General features: G+C 37.6%; 1 protein-coding gene across 2 annotated transcripts; it reads left to right on the forward strand.

Annotated features, from left to right (window-relative positions):
- Nucleotides 1-1,601: 1,601 nt before the first annotated feature.
- Nucleotides 1,602-26,296, forward strand: VCAM1 (vascular cell adhesion molecule 1). Of its 2 annotated transcripts, XM_012748435.3 has the most exons (10): nt 1,602-2,539; nt 2,885-2,988; nt 5,652-6,123; nt 6,660-6,935; nt 9,210-9,530; nt 10,846-11,112; nt 15,496-15,771; nt 18,051-18,371; nt 21,276-21,542; nt 24,920-26,296. In XM_012748435.3, the coding sequence occupies exons 3-10, from the start codon at nt 6,060-6,062 to the stop codon at nt 25,078-25,080; spliced, it is 1,953 nt and encodes a 650-aa protein (XP_012603889.1). In that variant the 5' UTR covers nt 1,602-2,539; nt 2,885-2,988; nt 5,652-6,059; the 3' UTR covers nt 25,081-26,296. The 2 variants fall into 2 exon arrangements, with proteins under 2 accessions (XP_012603889.1, XP_075856010.1); XM_075999895.1 differs by lacking the exons at nt 1,602-2,539; nt 2,885-2,988; nt 5,652-6,123 and adding an exon at nt 6,210-6,375.
- Nucleotides 26,297-26,387: the final 91 nt, after the last annotated feature.

Raw genomic sequence — 26,387 nt, forward strand, 5'->3', positions numbered from 1 at the left:
ATCAAGTTGAGGTGAAGTGGGTGCAGCCTCCTGGGTCACTTGTAATATGCACAGTATCAGATTTGAGTTAGGTCTCATGGGCTTCTGGGTCCTCTACATCTGTGGTTCCCAAGCCCCAGGCCATGGACCGGTACCAGTCGATGGCCTTTTAGGAACTAGCCTGCACAGCAGGAGGTGAGCAGCATTTAAGTAAGCAAAGCTTCATCTGTATTTATAGCCACTCCCTGTCGCTCACAAACCACCTGAGTTCCGCCTCCTGTCAAATTCTGCACTATGGTGAGTCGTATAATTATTTCATTATATATTACATTGTAATACTAATAGAAATAAAGAACACAATAGAGGCAATGTACTTGAATTACCCCCAAACCACCCCCTACTCCCATATGTGAAAAAATTGTCTTCCATGAAACTGGTCCCTGGTGCCAAATAGGTTGGGGACAGATGCTCTATGTGACAGCATTAATGCCCGAAGGGAAAGGTGCGTCCCTCCAACAAGCACTGGGGCAACTTGACATAGTGCACCAGATAGAGAACAGGGAGAGAAAGTAGCTGGGATTAAGGCCTAATTCTTGCTATTTACTGTCTCTGTGATCTTGCTTAAGCAACCAAACTTCTCTGGGCCTCTGTTTCTTGATGAACACTGAGAAGATAAACACCCCACCCTCTGACCAGCTCTCTCATACAATTGCTGTGAGGCCCACAGGCCATAATCTTAAGGCACTTCAGACAACTCTTTGGGTAAAGAGTTGCACAAATATGAAATGTTATTAGTAACTGAAAGAAATGTACTGAATTGTTGCTGCCGAAAGCATGCACTTACTTATTTCATCACTTAATAGGTACTTGGGGCAGACAGAGCATCAGATCAGGTAATACGTAAAAAGAAGCAAGACTTCTATACCCAAAGAGGTGAACTATGTTGAGAAAGTAAAGCTGATGCTGTAAATAGTAAGTAGTAAACAATTTCAAGGCAAGTTGCTTTTTAAGAAGGCCAGAAATGGGGATTAGCAAAGAGCATGGAAGGTCATGCTCCAAACAGGAGACCTGGAATACATAAAGGCACCTTCCTACACCTGAAATGCTAAACTTAAATACAGGGCACAGTCACAGCATAAATGATTAAATTCTGAATTCTGTTAAATAAATTTACAAAAGAGAAAGGAGAAATGATTTTTATATTGGCAGTCTTATTATTATTTTGTGTAATAATTTAGTGTTATATTAAAATTCAATAAATCACTCAAACTGTGTATATATTATTACATACTAGTTTTTACTCTTAATGATAAGCAGCATCTTTCTCAAGATTCCAGAAAGTCACAATAAACTCATGATGAAATAGGCTTCTTATCAGACAATGATCCTTCCTGTAGTTTGCTTTCCAGAAAATCTGAAACTTAGATCAGCTTGCTAAAATACATTTTATTTCCTGATTACGGATAAATGGCTCCACTTCTGAGTCACAAGTTGAACTGTGTGAAAGTTCTATCTTGATACCACACAGATCTTCTTCATTCTGATATGAACTGTGTCCATGTCTTCATTTATATATTTCTAGTGCCAGAGCCGTGTCTGTGTAGTAGTTTCTCAATTAACTTTCTATGAATTGTACTGAATTAGGAAATTCTGACATATGCTGCTAATTGCCTGACTACTCATCATCCATTCTCCTCTTTTTATCATGAGCACAATCTTGATTTATTTGGGTGCAATAATGTATTCAGTTAAAATATTCAATTCCCCACTTTTCCAATAAAATATAAGTGGAAGTCACTGACTGAAACTTCTTGGAGAGCTCTTTAAAAGAGGACAGACTTCACTGGCTTTGATTTCTTGCCTATCACTTTTTCCTTGCTTTTCTGCCTGAAACACAGATGTAATGTCTGATGATGAAACAGACATCTTAGATCATGAGGGTTAGTCACACGGTGAGGATGAGAAAACCAGAACTGGAATCAATCTTGGTCCTCGATGTTATTCTCAGGTAGTTGATCCAGCCTCGAACTGCATACCCATAGATTTCTATTTAAGTAGTCCACTGTGAAAAGTTTCTGTTATATAAAGGCAAATGGAGTCATAGACCTAGATCCTTGGCGTCTACCTAGAGTAGTGATCCTTAAATGGAGGAGGGATTGGCATTGTAGAATCTACCAGAATGGTTTTTCACTTTGCCTCCCAATTCTGATATGCCCTTCAAAAAAGGAATTACTCCTCCTTTCATTGGGTAAGAATTGCCGCCATAATGATTCATAATAACTGCTGGGAATGTCACTTTCCTCAGATGTGTTAGGCCACTCAAGAAAAAAGGTCAGGAACCTCTGCTGATATGGACCAGGAGAAGATTGGCGAAGTTAGGCTAGAAAGAGTGGACAGCACTGACCTTGATAACAGAATCTTAGCATTGGAGAGCACCTTAATGGCCATCCAGATAGATATCTCATGTAAGGTAAAACTTGACCTCTACCACATTGTTCAACGATGTCATCCAACCTTTGCTTGAATATTTGCAGCAACTACTGGCCAGCAAATTCACACGGTGAGCTATCGCATTGTTCAAAAAAATTTAATGACTGGAAAGTTCTTTAACAATGAACTTAACATGGCTGTATCTTATTATTATATACGATTTATGTAGCACTTTACTATATTTTTTAAAGATATTTCATATGGTCAGTTTTGATTCAAATCAGTCATAAATTGTGAGAATCATTTGAAATGGTGCCTTATTCCTATCTGAGCATTTGTAAACCTGCTCAGAAAGGCTACCTATACTTGTGTGAGGTTTCACAATTCCTTGGTGGAGTAGCTGGACCTGAACTCAGGACTGTTGGGTTCTAAGTGAAGTCTTCTTTCAAATTGTTATTATTTATTCATTCAATAGTGGTTTACCAAGCCCCTACCATCTGTCAGTCACTATGTGAAGGGCTGAAGCTCTAATGGTGAACAGGACACACATATTCCTGCTCCTTCGAAAGCTCCTACTTGGTAAGGATTTTGGAGTCATCATCTACCATCCTCATCATTTTTCTCGGGACACCCTCTATTTTGTCAGTCTCTCTTTTAAGAAATATCATTGTGAATCAGACACCCTTGCTCCCAATATGGTCTGGTGGGTGTGTAGTGCTCAGAGACCATGGACTCAGATGATTAGAAGGTCGAATCACTATGAGTAAAACCTGAGCTTATCACAGCTATTTTAGTTTCTCACAGCAGTGTTGACTTATGTTCATTTTACGGTTAACTAAAACCACCAGAGCCTCTGGTGGATTATGATCAGGTCTAATCTTCCCCTCCCCCACCGCACTCAAGGTTTTACATTTAAATGCTGGACTTCAATGCATTCCTATTAAATTTTACAACATTTTGGGGACTGCTATTATATCCTTTATCTTCTTTTTTTTTTTTTTTTTTTTTTTGAGACAGTGTCTCTCTTTGTTGCCCAGGCTAGAGTGAGTGCCGTGGTGTCAGCCTGGCTCACAGCAACCTCAATCTCCTGGGCTCAGCGATCCTCCTGCCTCAGCCTCCCGAGTAGCTGGGACTACAGGCATGCGCCACCATGCCCGGCTAATTTTTTTTTTGTATATATATTTTTAGTTGGTCAATTAATTTCTTTCTATTTGTGGTAGAGACAGGGTCTCGCTCAGGCTGGTTTCGAACTCCTGACCTTGAGCAATCCACCCGCCTCGGCCTCCCAAAGTGCTAGGATTACAGGCGTGAGCCACCGCGCCTGGCCCCTTTATCTTCTTTATCTTGATTCTGTCATCTCTAAGGTTAACTATCTTTCCTAGTCTTGCATTATGAATAAATTAGGTAATCAAGTGCTCCATGTTACTGTTAAAAATGTTAAACTGAGCAAGTCCAAAGACCAAACCCAGTAATACTCTATTCTGTTAAGTTAAGTTAGTTTCAATCTGTTAGTCTCATACTTGCAACTGTATTCATTTATTCATTCATTCCAGAAATTTTAATAAATGCCTTATTCTAGGATAAATGTTGAGATGGAAAACTGAAGCCATATGAGTTAGCAATTAGGAAAGATAGACATATTAACAAGTAAAGGCAGCATGACAGGCATTTCATTGGTATGCACTAGTCATAGTGAGGTTCAGAGAAGGGTTAAATCAACACACCTGGCAGGACCAGGTAGGACCTCAGATGTCATGCAACACAAAGACATAATGAGGGACTTGATCAAATAGTTGCCAAGATCACTATGACTTAAATGAATAGAGTAGGCATTTCTCCAATGTTCCAAGCTTGGAATAATATCCAGACTCAGAACTGAAGTAATCCATCAGGACTTGGTCATGGTGATCCCATTTTGGATCCTTTGTCATTTGTCTTTGAGCCCCAGGGAAATGTATTCCAACTCCATAATGCCCTTTTGATCTATTCTGAAGTTAAGTGGTGAACTTACATGGAGCTGATAATCTTCCATGATAAGAACATTGTAAAGACCTCTAGGTTACTTGTTTACCAGCTAATTTTGCCTGAACCCATTTTTCTGATCGCTGGATATTTGGTAGGTAAAGTCACATGTATCACCACAGCCCTAGAATAGCTTCTCCTACCTCTTTTTTTCTCCTTGTCCTTTAGTGCAAGCCATATCAGTAACCAAGAGGAGGTCCAGAAGCCTCTCTTGCCACGTAGGGACAGTTGCAGATTCCAAACCTCAGTTACGGTTGGCCTTCTATCACATAGTGCAGTGGTGTTTATTGTACACATCCCCGCGAGTCTGTGAGATTTGGAATTTTCTTGTAAAATTTAACATTTTTCTTATTCAGTATTTACATTTCCTATTTTTTAGAAGTTTCTTTTCCAAACTCACAACATTTATTACTGCTCTTTTTTGTATCCACTAAGTGCAAAACCGTGCATTAAATATTGTAGAAGTAGATATGATGATGAATAAGAACTGGTCCTGGCCATGAAAGGAACTGATGATCTGATGGGGGAGGTAGACCTGCACATGTGTAAGGAAGTGGCTATTCCGGTTTCTTTTTGATGGGTATGCATTTTTTGCGAGGACTTAGGCTTTATGTGTGCAAGCTTAAACTAGCCAGTTAATTGAGCTTTTAAAAAAGCCATTTCACAGGGGCGAATGAAAACATAAAAATTGGTTATCATCTCCTCCCCTATAACAATAACAACTTATTTTTCACGTTTTAACTGGACTTGTGGTTAAATCCCACAGCCCAAGAGATTTGCCACTTCAGATGGATTCCATACAGTTGCATTTAAGTCTGCAAAAGACTTCCAATTGTCTAGCAATTTGACCAAAGAGGTGGTAGCTTCTCTGAAACAAAAGAGGAAAAACTATAGTTGTTTTGGCAGCAATATTTAATTGTTAATACATTCTTTTACTTTGCACTCAAGAAAATAATTTCAGGAAGCTGATATTTGTTGTCATAAGAACTGTTTTTATGAATAAAAAATAAAAAATTAAGAAATTATGCTGTCTCCCTTTTAAAAAATGGCTCATCCAAAGAAAGGAGCTTTTTATTTTTCTTATAAAATTGAATCTGTATTTTAGAATTGCAACTGTATTTTCTTAATAGAGAAAATAAGTTCGCATGACATAGTGGTTATTTTTCCAGTTCAAAAACTAAAGTATAATTTACTATTTCTCTCTCCCCTGCCTCCGTTAGATTCAGAAAGCTTCATTCTGCAATGAGTGTGGTCTCGTATTTTCCTAGTAAAGATATCCTTTTGGATTTGAAGATCAGGAAAAGCCTGATCTTTTATAGTCTTGGAAGTGTCTGATTTTTCCGGGACAGAGAGAAGAGTTTCAGCACTGAGGGCAACTGAAGGGGTTAATACTGGAACTTGGCTGGGTGTCAGTTAAACTTTTTTCCCTGGCTCTGCCCCGGGTTTCCCCTTGAAGGGATTTCCCTCCGCCTCTGCAGCAAGACCCTTTATAAGAAGCAGACTTTCTATTTCACTCCTCACCGAGCCTCACTGGCTTTAGAGGCTGAAGACTCTTCCCAGGCACTTTCAGGTGGAGCGGAAATAAGAGTTTTGGAACCAGTATTTTCTCATCACAGCAGCAACTTAAAATGCCTGGGAAGATGGTCGTGATCTTTGGAACCTCATGTATACTTTGGACAGTGTTTGCAGCTTGTAAGTTCTTCTTGATCTGTTTTAAATGCTAGCATTCCAATTTAGCCTTGGTTTTGTCTCCAGTCAGTTTTGCTATGTTAGTGAAGCGAGCACTAGGATTTTAAACACTGGAAAAAGTTAATTTAACCCAACTTTTAATGTGCTATTGAGTTTTGCTACATGGCATTATACTGTCATAGTTAGAGCTGAGGTAGTTTTTTTTTTGGTCTCTTTTTCCCCCAAGTCAAATGAGCAATTTGGATACTCTCTCTGGTAGGTCTCTTTAGTTTCCTATACTTGATAATGAGGTGAAATTTAGCAAATAACAAAATAACTTTGATAAATGGGCATCATTTCTCCTGAGTGAAGACAATTTCAACACCCTCTTTGGTAGTGACTTTAGTGCTTTTCTGGCTGCTCTGCAGTTAGTTTGAAGCAATTTAGCAAAGAGATCAGTCAGATCATACTTTGGACATTATACCAGAACAAAGAAGAGGGAGTAAAATACTAGACAAACAAGTGGTAAATTTGCTTTTTCTTCTTTTTTGCTTTTGCAGCTCAAGCTTTTAAAATGGAGACAAGTCCTGAATCCAGATCTCTTGCTCAGATTGGTGACTCCGTCTCATTGACTTGCAGCACCATAGACTGTGAGTCCCCGTCTTTCATGTGGAGAACCCAGATGGACAGTCCGCTGTATGCGACTGTGAGGAATGAGGGGACCAAGTCCACGCTGACCATGAATCCTGTTAGTTTCGAGAACGAACTCTCTTACCTGTGCATGGCATTTTGTGGACCTGATAGACTGGAAAAAGGAATCCAAGTGGAGATCTACTGTGAGTGCTTTGGAGAATGTTTTGGTTTTCTCTCAATCTTTCTTTACATTAGAAAAATTTACATTTCTTTTCATTTTTAAAAAAGGATACTTAAGAAAAAGCTTTTAAAAGGATATTCACATGCAGATTCTTGGCTAGAGATCCTATGGCATCAAGAAAGCCAGAGGTAGCTGATGCTAGCACTTGATGAGGAATGCCAATGTTGGCTTCTCTTTCCACCTCTGCCACAAACATGAAGACTGTGCATAAGATTTGCCCTCTCTGGGCTTCAGTTTCCTTAGCTATAAAATGAAAATCTTTAAGATTCTTTTTATTTAATTTAAAACATTTTATTTGATTATATGCTTACATGTTTATTTGCTCATGCGTCTAAATGATTCATGAATTCCATCCTCCAGGGATTTTCTATTCATTTATTCTTTTACAATTTGGTGCTTAAAATCACTTTAAAGATTAAATAGAAGATTCATAATTAATAATAGGCTTCAGTATAAAAGTTTTCTCCTTAAACATTAAAAAAATCTGCAAGTGTTTCACTTGTTTGACTTTGGTGTCAAAAAATTTAGGAATTTTATGTTTTTTTGGTGCCTCAAAGCCATGGTCCTCAACTTCAAAGATATTTGTGTAACAAACTAGTTTTGTGTCATCAAAGTGAATGAATACTCCCAGTGTACCAGCCTACTGAGACGCATCCCCTTCCATTCTCAATTCAGCAAATGAAGTTAACAAGAGAGGTTAAAAAACTAACCTGACAAATCATTTGCCTTTGGTTACTGATGGCGTCTCTTTCTAACAAACTAGACTCATTTATGGTCATTTCTTCATGAAGACCTCATTTGATTATAAATATGCTCATTCCTTTCTACTATACTGGAGCCTAACTTTGCCCATTAACCTTAACTGATTTTTCAACAAGCCCTATGTGTTGCTAAAGCTTCCCGAAAAACTGTTCTTGGCCGGCTGCTTTCAATTATGCTGGTTGTACATGCATAGTTTATGTCTGAGCAGCCTCCTGAGCTTTTTGAAAGGTCCCTTTATATAAATACAGGGAAAAGTAGCAAGTTCTTATATTACCTGACATCAAACTGTGTAGATTAGGCACATTTCTTACAGACTATGAGGGACAGAAATTACTGGTGGAAAATTTTTAAATGCCATGTTTTTTTTTCACATAGCAAATCATTTCCAGTTCCTTCCCCTTTTGCCCATAAGTACCAAATAGTTGAAGACTTAAAAAAGAGAAATGACGACCCTTCTGGCTTTAATTATCTTTCCTGGGGTTTTTCTCTAAGAGTGTCTGTTTCTCATTATGTTTAACAGTCTGTCTCCATTTTACATTTGATTGTAATAGTCTTTAGAGTTGAGAGCTTTATATTCTTTTTACTATACAGTCTTTAAGCCACCAAGGCGCTGCCATCATGGCAGTGTGTGAGGAAATAGGTAACCCTTGCAAAGGAGGCAATGGCCGACTCAAATCGTGTGTTTCCTAGTGCTAGAAGTTTCAATGGAGTATGTGGTGGGACATTGAGTTAGGCATTTCAGGAAACAAATCTGCCTTCCAGAATGTAAAGATTGCACAAGTGTACCTTTCTGGTGGATACATTCTTGTCAGAGGCATCAGTTTCAGAAGCCAATTATTTAAAGTTTGTCTTTTCATTTCTAAGCACCTCTTGCTCAATCACTGTTCTTTGCAATGACATTCTGAGCCTTACAGTCGTTATCTGTAGAATGGAAATACATCTGTCCTGACTGAAATAAGAGAATGTGAGACAGTATAAGTCTGCAGTAGTAACACAGAGTAATAGAAATCCTGAGTTTAAGTCCCATCTTTACCTTTACTGCCTGTGTCACCTCACACAAGGTACACACACATGCCAAGTCCAAGTTTTTTTTATCTGTGAAATGTGGTCTTTATCTCTTAGGGTGACTGTGGGGATAAAATGAAAACATTTATGTTAAGCATATAACATAGTGACAGGCACATGTAAGTTTCAATAAACATTAGTTTTTTTCTTCCTTCTTTTACTCCAATAACATGCAACGCTTAATACATAGAGGATCAGAACTGAAGAATCTTCTAAAATATAATTGTTCTGATTCTTGCTCTTTGAACCCACTCAAAATCATGGAAGGCTATTTAGATAATTCTACTGTATTGAGATTGTATTAACAAAACGTTAGACTTGATTTGCATTGCATTAAAACAGTAAGAGACCTTATTCTATGAGGAAAAAGTGAGCAAAAATCCACTATGTATTTACTTCGTCTTTGCAGCTTTTCCTAAGGATCCAGAGATTCATTTCAGTGGCCCTCTGGAGGCTGGAAAGCCAGTCACAGTCAAGTGTTTGGTCCCTGATGTATACCCATTTGACAGGCTGGAGATAGATTTATGGAAGGGAGACCATCACATGAAGAGTCAGGCCTTTATAGAAGACGTGGAAAGTAAGTCCCTGGAAACCAAGAGTTTGGAAATAACCTTTACTCCTATCATCGAGGATACTGGAAAAGCTCTTGTTTGCCGAGCTAGATTACACATTGATGAAATGGATTCTGTGCCCAAAGAAAGGGAGACTACAGAAAAGCTGCAAGTCTACAGTAAGTACTTGTGTGATGTGGTCTAGTTTTTATGGGAATTCAGCCTGGGATATAGCAATAAACTTAGCAACTAAGTCAACAAGAAATTTGTTTATGATTTTTATTCCATTTTTATTCATTGAAAGCACAATATTTGCCAATAGCATAATTCAATGAAAAGAATACTGTATTTGAATTGAGAAGACTTGAACTTAATTTCTGGCTCCATTAACTGTGTGAGCTTGGGTAACTTAATTTCTCTATTTCCCCATCTGTCGAAGGGGAATAACAATACCATCTGATTGGGTAGTAGGAAATAGGTCAAATTATAAAATGTTTTTAATCTAGTTTTGTAAACTCTTATAATAAGCATTGAAATATTAGCTGCACATATATAGAAACTCAAAAAGGGGAGCAGTTATTCTCTGTGTGTTTATGTGTACGCGTGTATATGATTTGCTCACATGTACACATATGTATCAGGTGGGAGAAAGGTGGTGGGGTTTGATTGCCTCCTATGTCCTTGAGTCTTCCAGGAGATTTGATGCAGTCTTTAAGTCCCAGAGTTTTGTAAGAGTGGACTCATTCTGCTCTGTTCTAGACTAAGATGCTGTTTTCTGCTCTGGGTACCACATTTAAAAGTATTGTCAATTGTAGTTTTGCTTAGCCAAAACAGAATGAGATGGATAGGTTTGAATAATATTTTGAGAAGAATAGTCAAGATAGATGATATTTTCCCTAGAGAATATAAAACCTGGAAAAGAGAGCTTTCATTAAGTGTTTGAAAGATAGTTGTGTAAAAGAGTGATTTTGTTTATTCTGTAACAGTAGAAGCCTGAGCTATATATGACCAATGTGTTTAAGTTAGTTGTAGAGAGGAAGATTTCAGCTCAAGAGGGGAAAATGTTCTAATAATTAGAGCTGTCCAAAAATCAAACTGACTGCTTTCTAAGGCAATGGGTTGACTCTCTCAGTAAATGTTGAAGCTATCTGGGATGAGCATGATTTGCTCACACGGACACATATGGCATGTGGCAAGGATGCTTACATGGGACTCCTAACCTTAGATGGAGGTTGGAGCCACATGACCCTTCTTAATTTCTGAACATCTGTGACAACCTGAAAACACAAAACATCAAAAAAAGTAATTCAGTCAGGTTAGTCAGAAACTACATTGCCTATTTTTAATGACTCAGCAGTTCCTTATAGTAATTAGCTACAGTAAGTTCATCAAATTTGTGGAAGCACATACATACAGTCTCTGAGAGAAATATATTACTCCTGTTGGATTGGAATAATGCTTAGCAGCTGCTAATATTATGTCTTTCCTTTTCAGTCTCACCCAAGAATACAATTATCTCTGTGAATCCCTCCACAAGGCTGCAGGAAGGTGGCTCTGTGACAATGACATGTTCCAGTGAGGGTCTACCAGTGCCACAGATTTTCTGGAGCAAGAAATTAGACAATGGGAATCTACAGCCCCTTTCCGAGAATGCAACTCTCACCTTAATTGCTATGAGAATGGAATATTCTGGAATTTATGTGTGTGAAGGAGTTAATCTGATTGGAAAACACAGAAGTGAGGTGGAATTAGTTGTTGAAGGTGAGTAGAAAGTGAAAAGGAAGGATAGAGGTTTTGTTATTGAGATTGGAGCAATAGTGACACAATTTCAATGCTGAAATTGCTTCTGTAATTTTCATCGATGATCCATCTGATTGCTATGTACTTTGGCACAAATATGTATTTATCCTACTTATACTTCCTGGAAGTCTTTTCCCCCAGAGTTTCCATGACTCTGCTTTTCTAATTCTTTTCCATCTCAAATCACTTCTTCACCGTATTATTCCCTAACTTTCTGTCTTCCTTCTGCCCCTCAAGTGTTGATATTTTCAGGTTATAATATATAGTCCTCATCTTTTCTCACTCTAGACTCCCAAGAATGGGACTACTGTATGCTGATTACTCCCAAATTCATGTACCATTCCATGTCAACAAATCCTGTCGGTTCTACCTCAAAACTATCCCTAGAATATAACCTATTCTTCAACCCTCTTGCCATTGCCATAGTTTATAATCTCTCACTTGGACTCTTGCAAGGTGTTCTTAAATAACAGTATTCATTGAATACCAGCTATGTTTCTGGCACTTTCTATATGTTATCTGTAATCATCAAGAGTTAACTAAAGAGTAAATATTTTATAGCCATTTTACAGATGAGAGAATGGAATCTCACAGAAATTAATCACAGCACTACCTATGGACTGCACACTTAATATTTGCCAGGAAATCTACATTCTACTTTATATATGTTATCTTATTAATCTTCACCACAACACTATTAGGTGGATAAACACTCAGGCTCAGCATAGTTTATAATTTGCGTAGGATCAAATAGCTCTTTAATAGTATTTTCTGTTATTTTAATATAGGCTTGTTTTAATCTAAAACCCTATGCCTTTTCAATTAGAGCTAATTGTCTTTATTATTTATTTTTAAAAATTAATATTTTTTAAATTAGCAAACCATGATTGTGTACGTTTATAGGATACAATGTGATGTTTGTTATATGTATACAATGTAGAGTGATTAAATCAATTCAGTTAACATATCCATCACCTCACTTATCATTTTTTATGGTGAGACATTAAAAGGTACTCTTTTAGCTATTTTAAAGCATATGTTATTATTAACTATAGTCACCATGCTGTGCAATAGGTTTCAAAAATTTATTATTTCCTGTCAAACTGAAACTTTGTGCCTTTTGATCAACATCGTATTACCTTACTCCCCATCCCCCAGCCTCTGGTAACCACTATTCTACTCTCTACTGTTATGAGTTTGACTATTTTAGATTCCACATATAAGTGAGATCATGTGGTATTTGTCTTTCTGTGCCTGGTTTATTATTATTATTTGTTTGCATAATGTCCTCTGGGCACAACCATGTTGGCACAAATGACAGAATTTCCTTTTTTAAGGCTGAATAGTAGTGCATGTGTTTTATAGCTAATTGTCTTTAAATGGTCTCCCTGCTATCATTCTTTCCTTAAGATAACCAATCCTATGCATTGTTACCAGAGTTAATTACTTTAAACATGGAAGGTGTTCATTTGACATGAATTCATATATTTATTAAAGTAGTCACATATAACTCTTCAGAGTCTGGTCAGAAACTACCTTTACAGCTTTGCTGGTGACTCGATGCCTCTGTTTATGCTGTTCTTTTTGCCTGGAATGGTCTTTCTTCTTCTTTCACTTGGCAAAGTCTCAGCCATCTTTCAAGAAAAGCTCATAGGCCGGGCGTGGTGGCTCACGCCTGTAATCCTAGCACTCTGGGTGGCCGAGGCAGGGGGATCACTCAAGGTCAGGAGTTCAAAACCAGCCTGAGCAGGAGTGAGACCCTGTCTCTACTAAAAATAGAAAGAAATTAATTGGCCAACTAAAAATATATAGAAAAAATTAGCTGGGCATGGTGGTGCATGCCTATAGTCCCAGCTACTCAGGAGGCTGAGGCAGCAGGATTGCTTGAGCCCAGGAGTTTGAGGTTGCTGTGAGCTAGGCTGATGCCACGGCACTCTAGCCCAGGCAACAGAGTGAGACTCTGTCTCAAAAAAAAAAAAAAAAAAACTAAAACAAAACAAAACCATTCTATAAGACAAAGCTCATGTCAACCTCCCAATTCCACATTGTGTTAGGCCATGTTGCTTGTTCCTCCCTTTGTGTACAGTCAACACTTCTTATAGCCATGTATGCACTTCTATTCTGTTCAATACTTATTAATGAAGGATATTTGTCCAAGAATCTAAGAATTGTGCTTGGTGCTGGAGGTACAGACATGAATTAGATATGGCAGCTTCCCTGGAGGAGCATACAAACTAGGAAGGAAAGACAGTAAATATTTAAATATATACTTTAGTAAGAGTCAAAATGATGTATCTATTTAAATGTGTCTTTCTATTAAGCCGTAAGCTTAGTTAAGGCAGGAACTCGTGTGTGTGTGTGTGTGTGTGTGTGTGTGTGTGTGTGTTTTACTGTTTGGGTGCCTAGCACAGTACTTGATACATAATAAGTGCTCAGTAAATGTTTGTTGAATGAATGAATAAATTGCAAACCTGGACAACACAAATTTTTAAAATATGGAAACATGGAGTTTAAACTTGGATGATTAAAAATAATTCAAACTCACCATCAGCTGATTACCTCAGTTGGGTGTTCGGTTAGCATTCTTAAGTGATCAGGAAAAGTATCACACTAATAAAAGTGTGTAAAGCGTAACATTCATCCTGGGTAAGTTCCACCCCATAATATGCTGCATCACATTTCAATGCTCAGAGGAAATGTGTTCTGGGGTTGGGAAGAGTGATTTTGCACTTTGCATCACATGGGATACTAAGGACCTTAAGTACTGTATGTAGAATTGAACTTTTAAAGGACCTATCAGCTAGCTAAAAGAGTTACTCCTCCAGAGCTACAAGTTCTCATGGTAATGCATGTAGCCACTCTAAAGAATGATCTAAGAAATGTTCACAGGCAGAAAGTGCATCTGTGTTTAACCTTCCTCATTCTTATGCTAGCATATAAGGAATTCAGAAACTCTAGTTAGTATTCTGAATGATCTCTCTTTCAAAATCTAATAGCATATTAGTTTGTTGAAGAGATCCGTCTTTGAAAAATACTCAGATATCACAATCAGGTAAACCAAAATTGAGAAAAATAGCTTCTGGCACAGATGAGAACCAGGTAAGATGTAGTTGATTTGGATTATTTGTGTGTTGAGATTTCTTCTATCTCTAGTCTGCTATTTACAAGGAAGATTTTAGTGGTTTTCTGTAGTGTTTCATCTGTCACTTTCAGAGTTGCCCAACCACTCCCAGTTTCTTCAGGGCAACAAAGACAAGATTTACAATTCCCTTTCTCTCTAAACAGCAGTCATCCAAATGAAGTCTGTGTGCCTAGCAGGGAGGACACTGATGGCCAGAGGGACTTTCTAGATATTTGAGACTTAGGAGTTTGCTCTCATGTATGAGCTCTCAGCCCCTGAATTAATTGAAAAGTATTTTACATTGCATCAAGCTAAATTTTGGAGGTGACTTATTTATCACTTTAATGCTTAGATTTTTTTTAATTTAATTAATTTATTTATTTTTTATTTCAGCATATTATAGGGGTACAAATGTTAAGGTTATGTATATAGCCCATTCTCCCCCTCTCCCCTCGAGTCAGAGCTTCAAGCGTGACCATCCCCCAAACGTTAAATGCTTAGATTTTGACTTTGCTTTCAATGTGATTCAGTGTGACTTTCAGTGGTACAACTTTGTACTGCTGGAATACAAGTTCTAACTGCTGGTCCATTATGGGTATTGGGTACTGTTTTTAATTAAAAGACATTTTGTGTAGCTTTCTCTAATACCTCATTTACACCTTGTTTTATCTCCACATGAGGGTAACTTGATTGAGTTTTCTCACAACTGAAAAGCTGGGATCTTGAATCAGCCCCACCTGGCATCAAGTCCTTATTTTGCCTCTTGCAAGCTGGGTACAGTTATTTGGCATTTCTGAGCCTAAATTTCCTCAAAAAGAAAGAGAAAAAGGATAAAGAAGAGAGAGTGTAGAAGCAGAAGGAGAAAGAGAAAGCGGTTTACATCATGCTTGACACACAAGAACCATTTAAATTATTTGAGCTATTGTTCACTATCACAGTGGTTTGATAAACTACATTTGAGCAGGGACTGGATTATTGCTATGAAAAGATGCCAACCTGTCTTGACAAATTTTTATCTACATTCATTCTGTTAAGTGAATGAATCAACAGACCGTCATGGATTCATTCTTAAAAGAGGTATTCCTGATGGTCCCAAGGCAGAGAGGAGTCATTTCTTGGCACAAATAGCTGAAAGGAGATCAGGAAAAATAAAGTTCATATAATGGATTGTGATAAAAGAATCTTATCCTCTTTTCATCTTGTCCTTTTTTTCCCCCCTCTAGAGAAACCATTTAGTGTTGAGATCTCCCCTGGCCCGCAGACTGCCACTCAGATTGGGGACTCAGTCGTGTTGACATGTGGTGCCACAGACTGCGAGTTCCCGTCTTTCTCTTGGGAAACCCAGACCGACAGCCTTCTGCGTGAGAATGTGAGGAGTGAGGGCACCAAGTCCACGCTGACCCTGAGCAGTGTGAGTTTGGCAAACGAAACCTCTTACCTGTGCACAGTGACCTGTGGACATAAGAAACAGAGAAAGGGGATCCAGTTGAAGCTCTACTGTAAGTGGTTTTCAGAATTGTGTCCTGCTTAATTGTTTGTTTATTTATTTATTTATTTTCAATCCCATTGGAAAGAAGAAAATACGAGTCTGTGACATGCAATGAGCTGCTTATATTTAGGAAGGCAGTTTAGCATTGTGAACGGTTCCTAAATCTCTGAACCAGAATGGTTTGATGCAGCATAATTGGCCTGAATCTTAAGTACACATTACATGTGTATATAACATCCACAATCTAGTGGATGCATTGACAAGTCTGGGTCTCGTCAACACCCTGTCATCATGCCCTTGAACACAGTCCATGCTCCCTGCTCTCCAGCCCTTCCACGTGTATATCGGGTGGATGGACGGGATGAATGGATGGACCGGTGGATGGACACAGATGACTGGGTGGGGGTGATGGCTGCTCAACTATCCAAATCGCAGGTGAGGCCTGAACCCACTGTTTTAATGGCACATTAAGAAAGCTGATCTACAAGATGGGAAGAAAATTAAGCAGGTGAAAGCCAAGAATTATGATAAGGAGTTAGACTGGAGATGGGGATGGTGACAATGGTGGTGGCAGTAGCTCAGGTGAAGAGCAGAGTCAGGAGGCAGCACTGCATCTTAGTGTTGATTTACACTGTGTACATACCCTATGCTTCTGCTTGCTCTTCTTGTCATCTTGATAAAAATTATTTACGACCTCAAATCTCTAGAGTTTGGCATTGCTGGAGTTTCTCAGTGTATAATGACTGAGTGACAAAATATGCAAAGTGCCCCCAAAGTTAGGTCCTTGAGAGCGTTTACTTTGGCTTGTTTTATTCAGCGGAACTCCAGAGAACATATTGTAGAGATTTTCCACCAGAATCCTTGCCCAAACTTGTGGTACCCTTCAGGATTTTGTTCAGAGTGAGTTACAGTATATCTATAAAGGGATTTGAATCTCTCAAAACAGGGGTAAATTTTATTTGCATTATTATATTACCCAGAGTCCCTGATCTGCTGATGTCGGCACATTCCCAACAGAAATGAGAACCAGCAGTGAAGTCTTATTGCAAAATGGAAACATTTGAGAATGTATCACTTTAACAACAGTTTGCTTAAGGAAAATCATTTTAGCATTATAATTGTCCTTGATAACTATTTTAATCTCATTTTTATTGACTTCCATAGGATATATTATAAATGTTATTATTTAGAACATAAATCTCTCAAGATTGATTCTAAATAATACACTTAAGCTAGTTCTTTTCAGAATTGCAGGTATTACCTGATTTAAAACTTGCTGCATGAATTTGGTCATTAGAATTTAAACTGTCTAAATTGAGAACTTCCCTGTGGGTCTTATTTGATATAGACTGGCTGCATAGCTCTGTGAAACCAAGCCTGGGCTCTGAGGTCAGAGAAACACGATTCTGAGCTCAGCTCAGTGACTTACTAGGTATGATGTGTACTGAAAATCTCTTAACCCCTGTAACAATTCAGTTTTCTGAGCTATAAAATTAATTAAATAATACTCATTTTGTCACGCTGCTTTGAAGACTGAGATAATGGGTGTTGAGACACTAGTTCATATGAAGTATTCAATACATCATGGCAAATATTTAAAACATTAAAAATGTGTTGTTACTAAATAAGATGGTGAAAGCTAATGTGTCCTTAGGAAAGATCAGGCCATGGCACTTAACATGATTCCATCACTAAGAAGAGAAAAATAAGCTGGGCGTGGTGGCTCACGCCTGTAATCCTAGCACTCTAGGAGGCCGAGGTGGGCGGATTGCTCGAAGTCAGGAGTTCGAAATCAGCCTGGGCAAGAGCGAGACCCCGTCTCTACTATAAATAGAAACAAATTAATTGGCCAACTAATATATATAGAAAAAATTAGCCGGGCATGGTGGCACATGCCTGTAGTCCCAACTACTTGGGAGGCTGAGGCAGGAGGATCGCTTAAGCCCAGGAGTTTGAAGTTGCTGTGAGCTAGGTTGAAGCCATGGCACTCACTCTAGCCTGGGCAACAAAGGGAGACTCTGTCTCAAAGAAAAAAAAAGAAAAGAAGAGAAAAATAAGAAATAAAAATATTTATTACTGGATGATGACGTATTAAGTATTTTCAACATTATTTATATTTAATATCATAAATCTTAAATATTAATATTAACATCATTATTTATATACTAATGATCACCCTATGCCAGGTGAGTTAAAGTTGTCATTTTGAGACCTTTACATTTAACAGAGTTTAGCTCAATTTTTCCTTGAATGTCACTTATAAGCATCATTTTTGTTTGATATTTGTAGCATTCCCTGGAGATCCAGAAATTGAGATGACTGGTCCGCTAGTGAATGGAAAGCCCGTCACTGTAAGCTGCAAGGTTCCTAACGTGTACCCTTTTGACCGGCTGGAGATTGAATTACTTAAGGGGGAGACTATTCTGGGAAATAAAAACTTTTCGGAGGAAGAGGTTGGGAACTCCCTAGAGACCAAAAGTTTGGAAACGACCTTCATCCCCACCACTGAAGATACTGGAACAGTTCTTGTTTGTCGGGCTAAGTTACATATTGATGAAATGGAATTTGAACCCAAACAAAGGCAGAGTACACAGACACTTTATGTCAATGGTAAGTACATATGTGATGTGTCCAACATTTAATATGCATTTCTTTACTACGTTTGCCAGGCAAAAGTCAACATAAGGTTAATAGTTAAAACCTTTGGCCGGGCGCTGTGGCTCACGCCTGTAATCCTAGCTCTCTGGGAGGCCGAGGCGGGCGGATTGCTCAAGGTCAGGAGTTCAAAACCAGCCTGAGCAAGAGCGAGACCCCGTCTCTACTATAAATAGAAAGAAATTAATTGGCCAACTGATATATATATAAAAAAATTAGCCGGGCATGGTGGCGCATGCCTGTAGTCCCAGCTACTCGGGAGGCTGAGGCAGGAGGATCGCTTGAGCCCAGGAGTTTGAGGTTGCTGTGAGCTAGGCTGACGCCACGGCACTCACTCTAGCCTGGACAACAAAGTGAGACTCTGTCTCAAAAAAAAAAAAAAAAAAAAAAAAACCTCTGTAGGAAAAAAAAACACAACTGAAAAGACATTTCAAAATAATGATGATTGTAACAAACCACCCCCCCCAACCAAAACTTGAAATAATAACCATTTATTTGCTTATGATCTTATGGGTTGGCAATTTGGACAGGGCCCAGCTAGGCAGTCAGTCTGCTCAATATGGCACCAGCTGAGCTCCCCGAAGCATTTTCAGTAAGGTCAACAGGGCTGATTGGTCTCAGATGGCCTCACTCACAAGTTCGGGGCCTTATCTGGGATGTCATGGCCTCTTTTCATCATCCTCAAGGAAAGTAGCCTAAGTTTACTCACAGAGCAGTGTTTCAAGAAGGTTAAAAACAAAAGTAGCCTCTTAAAGGCCTGGGTTTGGGAGTCCTACAGTGTTACTGCTTCCCATTACATTGGTCAAAGTGAGTCATAAGACTAACTCAGATTCAAGGGGTGGAAAAAGAGGCCACCCCTTTTCACAGGAGGAGATTCAGATAATTCATGGTCATGTTTAATCTACTATAAATGGCAAATACGCTATCATTGACCATCCATTCTTTGGTAGTAAGGGAGCTTCTGTGGAACTTACTCCCATTAGAAAATATCCATGATGTGTCCATATTCTACCCTTTCACTCTTTAACTGCTAAAGTAAATCAGGACAGAAACTTCCTTTGGGAAAGTTATCAAGGATTATAAACTGAATCCACTGAATCCATACTCCAGTTTTGCAACATTATTAAAACTCTTTGGAACTCGGGGTATAAGAAGTGAAGCTAACAAGAATCTCTACCTTTGCAGTTGCCCCCAGAGATATGACTGTTTTGGTCAGCCCCTCCTCCATCCTGGAGGAAGGCAGTTTTGTGACTATGACATGCTCCAGTGATGGCCTTCCAGCTCCAAAAATCCTGTGGAGCAGGAAGCTAAATAATGGGGCTCTTCAGCCTCTTTCTGAGAATGCAACTCTTACCTTAATTACCTACAACAATGGAAGATTCTGGAATTTACGTGTGTAATGGGATTAACCAAGCTGGAATAAGCAGAAAATAAGTCAAATTAATTATTCAAGGTGAACAGAGTATGATTAATGAGTTGTCATTGCTAGTATCTTTCTGGTTCTGTGACTGGTTATGAGCAAAGTCCTCTTTGACAATAGAAATTTTACTACAAAAGTATATTGAGGGATTTGAAGAGTTCATGATGTTTCCTATGCATGAAAGCTCCTGAAATTACAAGTTATTTATCCTGAAAATCTTCTAACTTCAAGTGAAATGTTAGCTCTGGGTACTGTGCCAGAAGTTCCAGTTACACTTAATCAAGCAATGATCATGGTGTTGAAATAAAAATAGGTAAAGATATACATGTATTTGGGAATTACTTAGGATTAAAGCCACAATATTTGGCTTTAAATGGATCCTGAGTAGCAATCTCACAAGATGCCTACTAGTATTTGCTTAGAAGCCTAAGACAGCACCTAAACCTTTTGCAAATTCTAAGATTTAGAGTAGTAGTGACTGTGTCCTCTGATTCATCAGCCTGGTGATCTAGGCCCCCTCTCTCCAGGATGGAGACTCAAAACTGAAAACAAAACAATTCCTAGTTGGCAGGTTGAAGCCAATCATGAAGTGATCAATCTGGATTTGCTCCTATACCTTCCTTTTTTGGGCAGCAGGGTTCTTTTCTTCACGAGGGCTGTCATTCCCTCTCTTACTCCATGGTATTATTTCCACTAAGAATATTGATATTAATCACCTCGTCTCAATGAGATTTGTATTTTAAAGGAATAATTTTGGAAGGGCAACTGTGCAGCCTTCAAAAAAAAACACACCACAACTTTTAGGATGACTGTCACAGCCTTGGGTGGGGAAAAAATTTCAAATAAGGTCACAAAATAGATGACCTTAGTAGGAATCTCTCTTAAAAAATGGTGATGTGGTACCTCCCCCATGGGTTGTTGCATTAATAAAGATGCTATGTGTCACGTACTTAACCCAGTGCCTGGAACTTGGTAAATGGTAAACGGTGTTTACCAAGTGGTGGTGTTGAGGATACTGAAAAAGCCATCTCTGTATAGCTTAATTTCTTAATCTGGGAGGATACAGACCAAAACCCAGAAGCCTGTAGAGGCCTTTGTACCTGCAAGAAAATTTTGCCATATATTGTGACAAAAAATTAATTTTCTTTATCACATTTGAATTCTATAGCTATTTATTAAACACCTATTTTTTTATGCTAGGCTGGGTAAAGAATTATATTAAGGGGCACAAGAGAAGCATGATATGTCTTCTCTTGTTTATGACATGATAATTTCCAATAATCCAGTAAATTCTTGACTTCTTTATTTTCCCTTCTTAACATCTGATGCAAACAGAAAGCACAAATACCTCCCTGGCAGCTAGTGTTGATGTTATAAATTAATATGGGATTGATTTATATTTCTCTTAATCAGATGTACCTTTTAAATTCTCTTTACAGTTGCTCCAGAAGACATAAAACTTACAGCTTTTCCTTCTGAGAGTGTCAAAGAAGGAGAAACTGTCATTATCTCCTGTACATGTGGAAATGTTCCAGAAACGTGGATAATCCTGAAGAAAAAAGCAGAGACAGGAGACACAGTGCTAAAATCTATAGATGGCGCATATACCATCCGCAAGGCCCAGCTGGAGGATGCAGGGGTTTATGAATGTGAATCTAAAAATGAAGTTGGCTCAAAATTAAAAAGTTTAACACTTGATGTTAAAGGTTAGTTTTTTGTTTTTAGGCTTTTTTTTTTTTTTTTTTTTTGTAATAGTTCAGAGGTTCCGTGGATTGTAAAGACTTTCTAGTATTAGATGAATGAGTTGGCAAAATGGAGCTGAATTCTATGATTTGGTTATTTCTTAATGTTTCTTGAAATAATCAAGCACAGCTGCTCTATCCTATAGAGTTAAGCAAGGAAGTTGACATTAATCATTGGTGAGTGTGGAATTCCCATTTGCTTTTTTCAAAGTTTACAATTTATCATCGGTCTCTGAGGTCTTGCATTTGCTAAGTGTTTAACCATATTTTCCAAACCTTTCCCTGGGGGTTATTAGGAAACTAAAAAAGTAGGACTGGCATATAGAAAAAGACGGACCCTCTTCCTTCCTACCAGAAAAGAACACTATTTTCTGAACCGGGAGTAACTGCTGTATTTTCTAGATTGACTCCTTTCAGGATAATAATTGAGAGTAGCAAACTTGATCCTAAACAATATTTAAAAATCTCTATATACTACAGAAAGGCCTCTTTGAAATTCCAAGCCCCTTGCCATCCTACCCTATTCTGATGGAGAGAGAAAGGGAGGGGCAACGTCCTCAGGGAGAAACTTCAGAAGCTCCCTAAACTTTCAACTCTTCTTGCTAATGCACAATGGGTAGGATGTGTTGATCCTATTGGTGTGAGCAGAATGCATTAGCCTTGGCTAATCAGTTTCACACTCCTTGCATGCCAATGAGCATGACTGTTGTGTATTAGAAGCTGTACTTGGCAGTGGTATGCAAACAGGGCTGTAAACAAATGCCAACTCTTATGAGGTCTGGCACTTGGCTAACAGAGTTAGCAGCCACTTGTCAAGACAGAAAGAGTTTGAACCAAGTCAGAAACAAGTAAAAATTTTACTTATCTGGCCAAATTTCTCAAAATTGCAAGCTTTACCATGTTTTCTGTCTTCACAATAAATTCCTCCTTGACACATGACAATATCAATACATCCATCTAGAAATGTTAAAGAAGGGGAAAGTATCATGATTACATGTAAAAGTTTTAGTCAGCAACTTGCAGTGATTATCCTGAAAAGAGTTGATCTGGTCAACGAAGTTGCTATGTCTTCAAAGAATGGAGCATTTACCTTGTATCATGTCACTCGAAATGACTCGGGGGTATATGTACTCACTGTTTCCAATGAGGTTGGGGATGATTCTGGATGGACTGAGATCTCAGTTATGATTAGGCTGAAATACATTCATTCCTATTTTCTCTGATCCTTGTTGCCTCCAGAGAACCTTTTATTAAGCCCAGTGCCAGGAAATTGGTCTCTTGACATTTCTGTGGTTCTTTCTGTTTGTGGTTAGTTGTTCTCTTTTAAAGTCACATCAAAGCTGCTTCTTCAATTTTTAAGTTTGTCTCTTCCAAATTGTCGTCTTTTCTAATTGCTTTATTAAATTAGCCCCTTACATATTTGCCACTTTTCACTCATTATTTAAATGAACAATCAAAGAATATTAGGTACTCAGCTAGAAATTCATGCCCCCAACCTGAATATAGTTTAAAATAGCTAGATATGAATGGAGACAAAAAAAAGTGTGACAATTTTCTGAGTATTTTCAACTAACTTTCGTTTGTATTTGGCTGGATTTTTTTATTTGTTTCCTTTTGTTTTGGCTTGATTGTATTCCATTGATAGAAATGGTCAGGAGTCTTTAAGATATTCAGTGTTTATACAACTTGTAGAAAATTATAGTTGCCCTGGCAGCTGATTTAGCAGCAAATTTCTGTTTTTCTGCAGATGCCTGAGGGAAAGCTGATAGGCAAAAGATAATATTTATGAAGTTGAAAAGAAAACAATAGAAATAGAAGTACCACTATTTAGCAGGTCATCAATATTGATGCCTAACAATAATTATGATGATGAGCATCTCATTTGAATATTACCCTTATACTTTTACTAAGCACTAGCTCAATTCTTGCAAGGGAAAGTAGAAAAATGAGTCAATTATCATTATGCTTAGGGTGAAGTGTTTTTCTTCAATAATTTAGAAAAAAATGACTTCACATCCTCTGGTGCTAGTGATTCTTTTTTACCTAGTTGACCTCCAGTAATTAGAAAGCCCTAGAAGGAATATAGTGATCACAAAAGTCAGATAACTTATTTCTGCCAGGATTGAGGAAACATATATATGCCTTAGTGAAACTTTTTGAGGTCATACAGTGCCAAAGTATAAAGAGAAACGGGTCTTCAGTAAATGACATAGTAGCTTCTTCAGATGTTCTTATAAGGAAGGTTAAGATGTTAAATGATATTGCAGCTGTAAGATGATTTTTAGTAGATTAGAAAGAGTATTAATTTTAAAGTTTTATATACTATTACCTTCTGTACTTCTTTTACAACTAAATGGCAAAATGACAGGATGTAGAAAGAAAAGATTGTATTAGTGCTCGAAATATTTTTGGGGTGCCGACGACACCAAGCAGCAAGTCAGGTGCTGGCTATTCAGTGATGGAAGAAAAAGAAAATGGACATACATGTCTTTATATAATTTACAGTCTAGAGGAAGAAACCAAACTTAATAGATAATCATATGAGCAAATGTTTAATTACAAGCTGTGATAAGGACTATGAAGGGAAAGTGTAGTGGGTTTTGACAGTATGTTGGGGTTCTTAATTTAGGCTGGGGGAGATGTGGATCAGAGAATGCCTTTATGGGTAAATAACATTTAAGCTGAAACATAATAGTATCTAAGAACTTCAGTTTTTCAAAAGATAGTTAGTGCTGAAGAGGACTAACATATTAAGATGCCCTATTTTAGACACACAAAACATACAATTTTCTGTGTCTCTGAAAAAGCTGTTGGTAAGAACTTTTTCTCTTTCTATCTTGTTGATGGTATTTCACTTTAATGGTCAAACTCTAAATGTTGTAAGGATTTTCTTGGAGAATTGGTTAGACATTTCAATTCATGGTGATCAGAGTCCTAGTTCTTTAGTAGATACTTCTGTTTCCTAACACAAACACCCCTCTCTAATTCCCCTTCTTATTAAACAAGCCCTAAAAAGTTGCACCCTCACTTCCACTCTACAACTGAACCTGAACCTATTTGAATCCAAGTAATGGAAGCTAATGACTGCCATCTTTAGTTTTTTTTTTTTTTTTTTTTTGACTGTCATTTTTAGATCCATCATGACCATAGCAACCACCAACTAATTATCTGGATAATTCAGAGAAATATGCATTTTGGGTCCTGATGGTCCTTATCACTGTTTTGATTCACTTCTCCTTGGAGAACTAGTTGTACTGTTATAATAAAATGTGTAACTATTATTATTAAATGATTTCTTTTTGTACTAGACATTAACTGCATCCATTTTGTTATTTTTCCAGGAAGAGAAAATAACAGGGACTATTTTTCTCCTGAACTTCTCGTGCTCTATTGTGTATCCTCCTTAATAATACCTGCCATTGGAATGATCATCTATTTTGCAAGAAAAGCCAACATGAAAGGGTCATACAGTCTTGTAGAAGCACAGAAATCAAAAGTGTAGCTGACGTTTGGTATGTTCAACCAGAGACACTACTTATCAGTCCAAATCTTTAATACTGCTCATCATTTCGTGACAAAAACAATGAGCTTGGAGTTCAGACTTCCCTGAATGAATTGAACGTGGAAATAAATGGCCACTTATGCTCCTTGCTGTCAGCAAGAAGTCAAAGGAAAACTTTCTGCCTGAAAAACAGCCACCGCTATTGAGATGCAATGATTGGAGGAGTTCCTTGATGTGTATTATTATGTGTTATTATCTAATACCACAATCTGTACATATGTAGAATAAAATTATGCCATAGAAAGGTTGCTTGGTTAAAATAAGAGGGTTAAAATAATTAAATACTGTTGCTTGTACTGACTGTTATAATTTAATGCATCTTAGGAAAATTTAACATTAATATTGACTGACAGCTGACCTTTGTCATTTTTCTTATATTTTATTTCCTTTAACAAAATTTTATTCCTGTAAATGTCATTGAAAATAATTTCATGTTTTGTAAAGATGCCAGAGTTTTATATTTTTATAGGCAAATAATAAATAGAGAGAGCACTAGGTTGACTTTCAGGTACTATATGCCTCAACCTGTGGTAAAATGGTTGGCTGGGTTTCTTTCTCTGTATGGTACTAGCATGGTACGGAGATGTTGCATGATGTTATTTGTTTATCAGACTATTGTGTAACTTTCCAAGTATGGTCTAAAATGAAACTTCATTTTCTTTTGTAAATGTTTAGATTTCTTGTATAGTAAAATTATAATTTCTGGAATTGGAAGGGTTGTTTGTTTATTTATTATAAATTGCCTTCTTTAATCATGTTGTAGCTCTTTTTGAAATGCCAAGTTACAAGACTAAAGAGTTCAAACTATGGAAATAATAGATACTGAAAATGTGGTCCTCAGACTACTTTTATCAAAATCACTGTGGGAACTTGACAAAAATTCAGATTTCTTGGAGGCACCTTAAGCTGATGAATTGAAATATTTGGTTTTAGTTTCTTGGAATCCACAATTTTTTAATTAAAAATATAGATAGTGTCCATAAAAAGAATGCAGATTAATACATACATGTTAATGGGCAACAAATGAATACCTATGTATATACTACCAAGTCCAAGGGATAGAATATCACTATTCTGTAGAGCCTTGTATAGGCCACGTACTAATGGCAACTCTCTGATCTCCTTGAGCAGTAACGAATAAATATCCTGAATTATATATTGATCATTTCCTTGCTTTCTTTGGCGCTTTTATACCTATCTATATATCCCTAAGTAGTACATAACTTAGTTTTGCCAGGTTTTGCATT

The sequence above is a fragment of the Microcebus murinus genome, chromosome 2 (assembly GCF_040939455.1).
Source record: "Microcebus murinus isolate Inina chromosome 2, M.murinus_Inina_mat1.0, whole genome shotgun sequence".
Classification (NCBI taxonomy): Eukaryota; Metazoa; Chordata; class Mammalia; order Primates; family Cheirogaleidae; genus Microcebus; species Microcebus murinus.